At 45.5% G+C, this 11,083-nt stretch overlaps 1 protein-coding gene across 11 annotated transcripts in view; it reads right to left on the bottom strand.

Annotated features, from left to right (window-relative positions):
• Nucleotides 1-11,083, bottom strand: part of LOC126544456 (uncharacterized) — a 53,307-nt gene that overhangs the window by 5,188 nt on the left and 37,036 nt on the right. For 7 of the 11 annotated variants that reach the window (XM_055077654.2, XM_055077653.2, XM_072284966.1 and 4 more), the window contains 2 exons: nucleotides 7,595-7,832; nucleotides 16-1,817 (listed from right to left, as the gene is read on the bottom strand). In XM_055077654.2, the coding sequence (XP_054933629.1) occupies nucleotides 1,629-1,817; nucleotides 7,595-7,832 (427 nt within the window). In that variant the 3' untranslated portion in view covers nucleotides 16-1,628. Of the gene's footprint in view, nucleotides 1-15; nucleotides 1,818-3,853; nucleotides 4,869-7,594; nucleotides 7,833-11,083 lie in introns of those variants that run through there. The other 4 variants (XM_055077660.1, XM_072284965.1, XM_055077658.2 and 1 more) reach the window with 2 other exon arrangements.

Raw genomic sequence — 11,083 nt, 5'->3', positions numbered from 1 at the left:
ATATATATATATGAAAAGTAAAATAAATTTTGTTTATGCAGCCTGGCAATTTTTTTTTACGCAGCCCACATCATAGACACCTCTCCATTTTCACGTAGGCGATAAAGACCGCATTAAGGCACTAGGTCCAATATATTGGACATTGCCATGCTCACTGTTAAACTTTCTAAACACGACAAAAGTTGTACTTATAATGTTCCACCAACCGACATAGCATAGTCTGCAAGTATGGAAAAAATTTGCGGCACAAAATGCCCTCCGGGCCTCATGGGGGAACTAATGAGGAATGCTATATTAGACTGGACTGGTAAATTACACTTGATTACCTGAAACATGCCTACCAGGTGCGCAGGCTCAGTAAGCCATAAACAATGGAAAAATGACATAGGCTTGTAGTTCCTGCACTAGCTCCTCATGACTTCAGATGCAGACAGCATTTGCTCAGGACTAGTTAATGGTTTACTGATAAATCAAGGATTATGTTGTATTCTTGCGGAATCCAAGAATAGAGAGTTTTCTGGACACTTCTCCACAAGAATGGCCCAAAAATATGAAAGTACTATTCTGAAATCTCTCGCACCATATAGCATACTTGGACTGGTGCTTGTTCACAAAACATTAAAAAAAGTTTTTGTACTCACAACCAGCAATTTTTCACTAAACAATTATCGATCGTGTTCTAAAAGGATACTTTGCAGATATAAACAGTGGTTGAACAAAGTCATCAACCGTGGTTGAACAAAGTCTGGTGCTTAAACCAAGATTCTGACCTAAGAGACTTAGTCAAGGCAAAGAGAAGTTCTTTTGCTTTACTACAATAATCCTCAATCTTGCCTTTTCTTTTTTCTCACATAATACATAGCTACCATTAGGGCAACGTCTGTGCTGAAACTAAGCTCAACTTCGATAAGGTGCAAGGTTCAGTGTAGAACTACTTTATAAAGTTTGCATTATTCCCATGAAGAAGCGAGATTAAACAGTGAAACTCTGGTTGGAGCTTAATCTGAACCGGCACTCGCATGAACCTGCTGCACTATTTCTTCAACAGTCACCCGCTGCTCAGGAAGCACTAGAGCCTCCATTGCACATCAATTTGTGGTTCACCATCGAGTGACATTCGGTAGCACTGTTCTTCGTCATTCAGGCTTGTTCGACTCCATCGGAGTCATGCGCACCATTTAGCGGCAGTGCCATAAGCTAGGGCATTGTGATCATAAACTGCCACCAGCTCAGCATGGATCTCATTGGCATTTCTTTAAATGCACAGTGTGGATCAAGTGGCCCATTCTTCAACTTTCTCAAAGGACACAGCAGTTCTTTAGATGTACTAGGGATGTTCTGGGTACTGCAGTGGACACGGGCGAAACGAAACTTGCTTAAACGGAAATGCAGGATAAATGGAACAATGGCATTAACTTGGGTTGGCTGCGCATAGGCACGGTGCCACTAAACTTGGGTTCAAACGGAACCCATTTATTTCTGAACCTCAGCCAAACAGAACTTTGTCCGGAACTGCCACCTCTACGTTTTCTGTGTGCGGAACAGGAAAAGTCCGAAAACATGCCAACTGGTGATGCTATTGATAATGAAGAAAATTCATCAGCCAACTGTGGGCAAGTTAGTGCAAATTAAAAATGTGAAAGTTGCAAGTGTGCCTTCATCTTGAGTACTTCACTGGGCAAGTAAAAATCCATGAGGCGGAAGAGAAAACTGCAGCACACGTAGAATCTTGCAGTTGCGCTGCCACTACCGCTTCGTTCACACCAACGTGGTTCACATTGCCAGGTATAAGAGGCCTCAGATGATGTCCTTGTTACCTGCTCCGAGGAGACAGTAGAAAATGTTATCCGTAAAGTTTGCAGTGAAGAGCACAGTTCTAGTGACATGAAAATATAGATATTGCTGTTACAGCATGCATCACTTTTTTGGAACCAGACTGCAAAAAATGCAGCTGAGAGTCTGCAGTACCATTTTGAATGCGAGGTCTTCGATGAATCTTTGAGAATCCTACCGCGCATGGATACAACCTTAATCAAAAGAAACTATAGTGTTAGAAGCAAAGCACAGTAAAGTCTCTTTTCCTTTTTCTTCAACAATATAACATCAAAACAATTGGGTGCTTTTCAAATAAAGAAATTGTTGGCGATTTTTGTGTTCATTGCTTAAATAAAGCTTCAGATTAACGGAACCCAAACTTCTGTCTCTGAGTCTCGTTTAAGCGGAGTCTACTGTATATAGGATATTGCCTGCTATATTTATATGGTGCGGGCTGAGGCTTTTATTTTTATTAATTCTTATGCTTCAAAACACATAAAAAAATATATAGAACAGAATTTTTACATTCAACGAAAACTAGAGAGGTGTGCGCTCATTTTGATGCCCATCATTATGCCATTCCAAATTTATGGTTCCGATAATACCGAACATTACGTAGCGCTCTTAAATGGGCTAGTTGGTTGTGTGGAACCTCATTCATGTTAACAGCACGTAGAGACAGGACAAAGAGGAGACGCAGACGCCACAAACAGTGGACAAAACCAGTGTCTGCGTCCCATCTCTTTGCATTGGCAACATGAACAGTCGACTTCCAAAGTCACCTCGTAAATTGAAGAGCATTACTTAGGTGCACCGATTCCCAAATGCACCACGACATGGGCAGAACCTGTCGCAACTTCTACAGGTGTATCTAGATTTGTGAAATCTTAGTGCTCCCTCTCAAATTCGGACTATTTGAAATTTGACTAGGATTTCACCATAACTGCCTTCAGTATACGACCTTGCCTTGCTACCTTGAATTGTACATTTACTTGCACAATGCGATTTTTACCGGCATCTGTCGATAATTGAGGGCAATTTCACTGCATAGCACTTTAAGCTTCCATCGTCTTTCTGCAATCTTTCTGGCACCGAGCAACTCAAAGCGAACCGGCAGCAGACTGCAGGAATATGCAGAAGGTGACCACAGACTCGGGATGACAACCGATGCAGCTTGCAGTAAAGAGAGGCTCTCCCACAGCCAATGCAGGGTCACCATCACTCAAGTTCCAAGAGGTGGATGTCTTGTCCAACCACATAATGACATGCTAATCACAGCCTTTCCAGTGCGGCCTGTGTTTACAGACATGTGCAGACTGGAGCATAACAGCATCCACTCACTCATTCCTGCTTGGTGGTTTCTTCGTGTGGTTTCACGTCTTTTCTACCATAATGACATGACATGACATACGACTATGACAGGTGCATGCTAATTAAACCATAATAGACTTAAGGGAAGTATGCCAGACTTTAGTTGTCATTGCCACATGAAAATCGGGAGGCACCGCTGAAAAAGTATAGGTGACGCAATAAACAAAAGGCCCCTTTGACCCACAGCAAACAGCTGCCTTTCATGGCCCCATAGATGTACCGTGATGACTGTCATCTATGTTAAAGTTGCAATGGCGGGTGAGCACACCCTAGTTGGTTGCTGTCTGGATAACCTACACTCCCACCATATGGTGGTCAGTTAAAAAAATCACCAATCACCACCTCTGTGCTCCGATTGGCCACTGGCTCACCTGCTCTCAACAACCATGAGATAGCGTCAGCAGCAGCAACACTGCCATATGATCTGCGACAGTTGTTGGAAAAGGTTGATTATTCAGGCTCATCAAGGAACCTATACGCTATATCAAGCCATTAGTTGGCAACTTACCCAGCAGCTGTACACATGTACATATACATATAGATTGTGGTAAAAATAATATTAAAAAATTAAATGCATGTACAATCACTCCTTCAGAAGTCAGCTGGTGTATGTACTTATGTACAAAAAAATGCACTTGGTATGATCAGCTATGCTTGCATCCAGGGCCAGGGTAATGCAACAATTTTATTCCAGCGCTACACTTTGAGTGCAACCAAAGATGGGCTCTACTGAGGCTAGGTAGGGTTATAATAAATTGGGACTTTGTACAGAAGGGAAACAACTATCAAGATAACAGACTTACTTCAGTGCATCTTCCATTTTAATGAGATTAGTATTCTTTGGGAGCTTCAACCAGTTTGCAATATGTCTGTCTGTATGCCTGTCCTCGGCTAACCTCTTTCATGCCAACTTGAACCACTGGGTAGTCTATGGTGTAATGGGTATCGAGCTACTGCGCATGGGGAGGCAAGTTTGAAACCAACTGTTACAACAACTTGGGTCACTGGGGATGCAACACATGCGCGTCAGCTTTTCTTCAATGAACCTCTTTCATGCCAACTTGAGTCTTGAGTCTTCAATATAGCTCTCTGATGCCACATTGGGTCGGTGGATACATGTCGCTGGGTGTGTGCCACTCTTTATGATATAAACCGTAACACATCAAACTTGTCACCAATCACACGCTCATTGTTATGTTGCTAATCGCATTAACGTTGCCAATCATCTCCAAAGGATGAATGTGATGCCAATTCTTTAAATGCATAAGCATTTCTATGATTAATTTGAGACTGCAGAGCGCTGAAACTTCTCAATTAGGTCAACAGGCTCCTGTACTTTTCATTGTAATGTAAAAATTCAATCTCATTGCTGACTTCATGGTCCCTTCATGTTGATGATAATACCAATTTGTGTAAGGTGGCACATTCGGTTGGCAGCAAGACCTACAGAAGTGAAGAGACATTGCAGCAATCATCTAGATCTTAAGACTGCACTCATTTGGAGACCTTCAGAGCGTATAATGCGGACTCTGTCACTTCGCAGTTTCCCTTGCACCATGTGGAAAAATAGCACTGTCTGCTTTCTGGTCGCACTGTGTAGCAGTGTCCTCTTGCATGACTGTGGTGGGTCCAGCAGGCAATGACCTCTGCCCATTGTAATCACGAGGCCACTCCTATAGAACCTAGACACGGAGATCAGAAGCAATAAATTGTGTAGGAATGTGGTAAGTTCTAAAGGCAAGTTACACTGGTTGGCTTACCCTCTCGTTTTCTGCCCTCTCAAAAATGCATAAAACCCGAGGAATCGTTTGAACAACCTTGAACTGAGCTTTCATGCAGAAGAAATACAGTGCAGCTACTCTGGAACTGCTCAACATGGCTGCCTGGTAAAATTGAACATAGTGCAAAGGCTTGGATAATGCAATAGCTTGGACAGTGCTGCAATACCCATGCACACATCTCCTATGCCCCAACCACAACCTGCCCTTTTTCACTTCTTCCTCTCATACTCTACTTGAATATCAGCTGCACCCGTTTGCTAATTCATGCTCCCCTGTCCATTAACATCAACTAATTTTCATTCCATCACACAATGCACAGCCCTTAGTTTCTTCTCAGATGGACATAATATAAACATTTAACCGTGCTGCACAGGCCTGGAAGCTTTACCTGGAGAGGGTTAGCCTGTATTCCCCTCTGTGTTCCACAAAATCAACTCGGAACTATGACCCATATGTGCAGTAGAGCTCACCATGCCCACTCAGCTGCAGGGAGCATTAACCTTAAAAGCTTGGCTGTCGTCGTACATGGTCAGTGTTAGTTCAGGACTCTTGTCCATGCTTAGAAGCTGCTAATTAAACTAAATTATAGGATTTTACATGACAAACACATGGCATAGGATTATAATTAGGAGGCATACCACAGTGAGGAACTCCAAACTAATTTTGGCCTCCTGGTGTTCCTTAATATACACCTAAATCTAAGCACATGAATGTTTTTACATTTCACTCTCCATTGAAAGGGCACCACGGCGACCAATATTGAACTGAAGACCTTGGTCTTTGCAGCGCAATGAAATAGCCACTGGGCTAGTGCGGCGTCACAGAAGCTGTGGCTGTGCAGAGGCATCCAATGCTGTCGGACGACACAAAGACTAATTTGGTGAACCAGTACTCAAGGTGTCTGGAAGAAGCTATGAAATGGACATTACAGTTTCACATCTCTGCCAGGAATCTAAGTGAATTTTGTGACGCTGAAACAATCACAGCTTCGAATTGTCACACCTGCCTCCTATACAGAGGCTAATCAAAAGAGCAGGCTCAGTGGCCTCACAAGCACTCATCCAGCAGTCCAAGCAAGCGCTCAAAAGACACTTGACAGGCTGTAAACTTAAGTCGCATTCTTTCAAAATACTTGCCAACTTTTCTGTACAGTGAGGTATCAGCCCAAATGGCTGTCAGGCATGTACTTCACCAACATTTCAGAATAAAAAATTTTAATGTAGAACAACCCCGTGTATAGCTGCGAGACAAGTATAACACACATGGGGCCGTATTCTGAAATAATCCACTTTGATGATACTATTACCATGGCCACGCCTCCACCAACGTTCGTGCTGATTGGCTGTTTTAGCAAAACCAGAAAATGAATAGCATCATCTAGTAGTTCTGGCCTACGTCAATTTAACGTCGCAGTCATGTTGGGTGCTCCAGACATATATTGAGTAAATGACCGCGTCTTTTCGTGGTCGGTTGGTGATGTAGTGCAGCAGAGACAAGAGTGTTGGCAGTTTGTAGTATCTTTTGATGGCAGTTTGCACATAGTTTTGCACAGCGATATTTGTTGACTGTTGATCAGCTATTGCGTTGTGTTGCCTCGTGCAAGAAAAAATTTTTGGCAGCAGCACCATGAAGGACATGTTGCTCGCATGGTTGGCGGTCACCGGTCAATAGTGAAGTGTAGTAGAGACAAGTCAGACGATGCCGCTCTGGCGGTGCACGATGGCTGGCACACAGACGCAGAAAGAGTGTCTCACTTTATCATATCACAAAAAAGAATGTGCTTTGCAAATGCATGAGTTGTAACATAATTTATTCATAAAAATAAAACATGTCACGTTTCCTTTTCGTATTTATTTTGCCTAAGGTGGCTGTAACCAAGCGTAGTCAGTACGCAGAACCTGTACTACGGTCATTACACTAGAAAACAATACACCCGAGCCGCTCTACGCTCGCACCGTGTGCTCTCTCTCATGCGCTGTCATGCGTACGAGAGCACATGTTCGTAGTGCGTGCTGTCGTCATAGGTAAGTAGCCAGTTGATTTACTAAACGGGACTATCGCCAAGGCGACAGTATTGCCGAAGTGGATCGTTTCAGAAGACGACTCATGATAACACTGGGGCTTCGGAGAGGAGTCAAAGGTGCCCAGCAAAAACTCTTAAATAAAAGTATGGAGAGCTTGATATTCACGGGTGTCCCTCATCTATCTTTTGCAATAAAATTTTTTTTTACTACACCCAGCAAAAGAGCGTTATTAGTAAATTTAATGGGGCTATGCCATATTGCAGTACCTTCTGTCATTCCTGCTGTGCAAGGGCAGCTCTAAAGTGGAAAAAGGAAGTGACAGTGTCCCCCAATTCTCCCCCCCCTTTTTCATCACATCCCTCCTACCAGCATGGAGTTACCATTAATTAAGTGCATTCCTGCTTCCCACACACATAAAATCCTGGCTCCACACTTGCAATTGTCCCGACGCGCTGGCATGGTTATCCACACTGCTTCGGCTAACACCAGAATTAAGACCTTTGGTAATGCTGAATGCTAACATAGGAAAATTTTGGCATCTTGTTACTATTAGTAGCTTATGAATAGACAGATTAAGCACTCAGAGAAAAATTTTACATTCACCTGAAATTCCTTGCACATAAGGGCCATTGTCATGGACATCAAGGTCTGTGGTATCTGCCCATCTGTGCACCCTCTGAGCAGGAGGCAGTGTCTGGGTGGACTGGCACACACCCCTGTCAACGATCGTTGTCCCAACTGCAACATCCATTCTACCACTGATGCACTCTGTGGCCTCTGTCTGCACGGCTTTTGTAGATTCAACGGGCGGAGTTCTGTGTGTGCTGCAGTACACCGATAGCTGGACAGACAAGAACCAAATTCATGTGGGCAATAAGAGAGTGGCAGACTTGTACTGCAAGATCTTGCAGATAGAGTAACACAGGGCATGAAAGGTCTGCAATGATTTACGTAACCACAAATGATTGTTTACAAATGCTAGGCATGCTTGGCATATGAATGTGGTTAGCCATGCGTTGCACTTTGTCATTGGCGTAGCCAAGGGGGAGGGCTGCTCTGTAACCCCCCCCCCCCTGAAATTTTCTGATGAACTGCCCATACTCCTTCCCCATGAAACATAAAGCTTCAGGAGGTTGGCTTCGAAAGAGTGACATGGATGAAAGGGAAAGCTTGAACATGAAAGCAAGGCGAGGGCTAGTGACAGTACAGAGGGGAAGGGGGTCATGGGGGCGATCTCCTCTCCTGTACACACAACATTGTGGCCCCACTCATGGTGCACCTCTACCCAATTCCAGATCATGTTAACCATAACTGCTTAGGGTGGATCAGTCGTAAAAATTCCACATGCAGATAAGCATGGGACTAGCATGTGCATAAAGCTTGGAGGCATTGCTACTCCCTACCAGGCCTTCGTGGCGTCACAGAGCTTCTCATTTCTGCTACTTGACCGAATTGTCGACCACAATGCGCGGAAGCATTCCCAAAATAATGCAACTTGCTTGTCTAGGATATGCATAATACGCACCCCTCCCCCCCTTTGTTCTTTCCCTTCTATCTGACTTTCATTATGTTAATAAACTTGAGAAGAGCTTGCTGTTAGGCTAGTTTGTACACTCTTCTAAGAATGAAAGCAGGGCAAAACACAGGACAAAAAAACGACCCACATAAAGCTGATTTGTGGATGGCAATATATATCAAGTACGGAGGTGCTCGGCCAGGGAAGCTAAGGAACCACCACAACAAATAGGTTGGAGGGCAGGTATGTGAATGGCTTTGATGTCCATGCAGAAACAAAAACATAAGAATGTTAGCGGCTGCCGCATCGTTAAAAATCCCGGTGAATGTTGAAGAGTGTGACACTGAATAACGGAAAAGAATTTTAAGGAGAGTGGGATGATGTATGCAGGGTGGGAGGGGGGCAGGTTGGAGACATGCACATGCATGACAGGCATCAAGAACAAAGTTGGTGGATAATTACGGACATAGGGAGCATGTCTCGTCACTACGCCCGATTATTCAACATGAGATGGCTGGGGCAGGCCGCCTGGCTGAGGCTCACCTACCCCGTCGTAACACATGCTGCTCGTCGCAGAGAGCCCATCCTAACTAAATGACTAGGCAATTTTCAGAATAGTCGTGTCAGGAGACATGACACTTTCAAATCTCTCGGAGCTACTGGCCCTTATTTTACTGCGAACTAGGGATGCCGTAATTTTCACAAGCGCTTCTAAACAGGAAGCAGCCACTGCTTCGGACTGTCTGCCTCAACAATGCCCGAGTGTGATCAAATAACAAACTGCGTCGCGTGATGACTACATCACCATGATTCCAAGTTACTTCTAAAACTCTCTTCAAACAAGTCGGACAGCTGGTCACTGAAAGTGAGTGAAACTTGCATCATATGATAATATAGAAGATCTAGTGATTGAGTGATAGGTGACTTGCAAAATAATGCCCGCTCTCTGCCGTACGTAGCCCTGCTTTGGACTGTCTGCCTCATCGTGCCATGTGTGGTTCCTAGGATCGTATTCCGTTGATTTTGGAGAGATTGTTGTCAAAGCATAGTCTGTAGCACACCCAGTAGCTCGATCCAAAGTGACGGCCCAGAAGGTCTATCTGAAACTTTGCATGGGCACCAGCGAAGTCTTTGTTATGGCCACAGGCGGCGGCGGCGTCTCTTGCGATCGACATCACGGGCACGCTCTTCTTCCCGGGTAGCCGGATCGGCCCTACGGCAACGGTTGCATTCAGCGGTCACATTCCCGCTGCTGCTCTCGTCGTAGTTCCTCATACATTCACTGTTCCTCGGGCATACGAACCACTCGCGGCTGCCCCATGGCAACATTGGAGTGAAAATGAGCACAAAGCATATGGCCCTATGCCCTCATCGGGTATAGGGCCCTCACGCCCTCACTTTCGGTTTTGTGCTCACTCGCTCGCCTTTTGGAGGAGGGGTTTCTGCTTGCTAACAAATGGTTTGCCCTAGCCATATACAGTTTCGCTGTAACAAGTCGGACAACAGGTCACCAAAAGCGTGAGTGAAGCTTGCATTATATTGATACAAGGCAGAAACATTTAAACAACGCGCGCAGGTTCATGCGCCCCCTCAAGACGACAACGGAGTATTGAAGGGAAAGGACGAAGTAATGGCACGTGTTTTCGCCGCACGCACTCGCATCGCAGGTGGCCGTTGTCGGCGTCTACAAGAAGAAGACGAGGTGAAGCGACGCTCGAGAGAGAAGAAGAAGGCCTTCCTGATCTCCCGTTTAGAACGCGGCAGTGTTTTTTATTTACCTCAGGGCACAAGTTCGCCCACAATAAATAGTTGTATCTGGGTTTCCTTAACTGTCCGTTACAATTCTGGTGGAGGTGCTGGGTAATGATTTCCAGCCCAATTCGAGTTGGAGAAAGCAGCCCGGAACCACGCCATCTCAGACCCAACGAGCTTACGCCCGTCCACCAGCGCACGAGCCGTCGCCTACGTGGTGAGCCGCCCGAGTTTCCTCTTTTGCCGGAGCAGACTATAATAGCAGCAGCAGACAATACAGAAATGACATCTCAGACAGCCTCAACCCGCATCGTGGTTGATCAGCCGCGAACGCCCGAGCCTTTTCACGGCGACACCTTCGAAGACGCCGAGGACTGGTTGGAAGGCTTCGAGCGCGTCGCTGACTACAACGGATGGGACGAAAACCGGAAGCTCCGCAACGTTTACTTCGCGTTGCAAGACTGTGCGCGAACGTGGTTTGAAAACCACGAAGCTGTCCTCCGGTCGTGGGATGACTTCCGACGGGAGCTGTTGGCCACGTATCCGAGCACAGACCGCCGGGAAAGAGCTGAAGCCGCTTTGCAAGCAAGAAGCCAGCGAAACAACGAAAGCGTGGCAATGTATCTCGAAGATATGTCCCGCTTATTCCGCCGAGCCGACCCGAGCATGAGCGAGGACAAGAAGCTTCGGCACCTGATGCGCGGCGTGAAGCAGGAGCTTTTTGCTGGTTTGGTTCGCAGCCCTCCACGCACCGTCGCCGAATTCCGCTCCGAGGCGACAACTATGGAAAGGACTCTTCAACAGCGTGCGAGACTCTACAACCG

Source organism: Dermacentor andersoni, chromosome 10 (genome assembly GCF_023375885.2).
Source record: "Dermacentor andersoni chromosome 10, qqDerAnde1_hic_scaffold, whole genome shotgun sequence".
Classification (NCBI taxonomy): domain Eukaryota; kingdom Metazoa; phylum Arthropoda; class Arachnida; order Ixodida; family Ixodidae; genus Dermacentor; species Dermacentor andersoni.
Note: the sequence above shows the minus strand (reverse complement) of the source record. Positions and strands in the feature narration are given on the sequence as shown.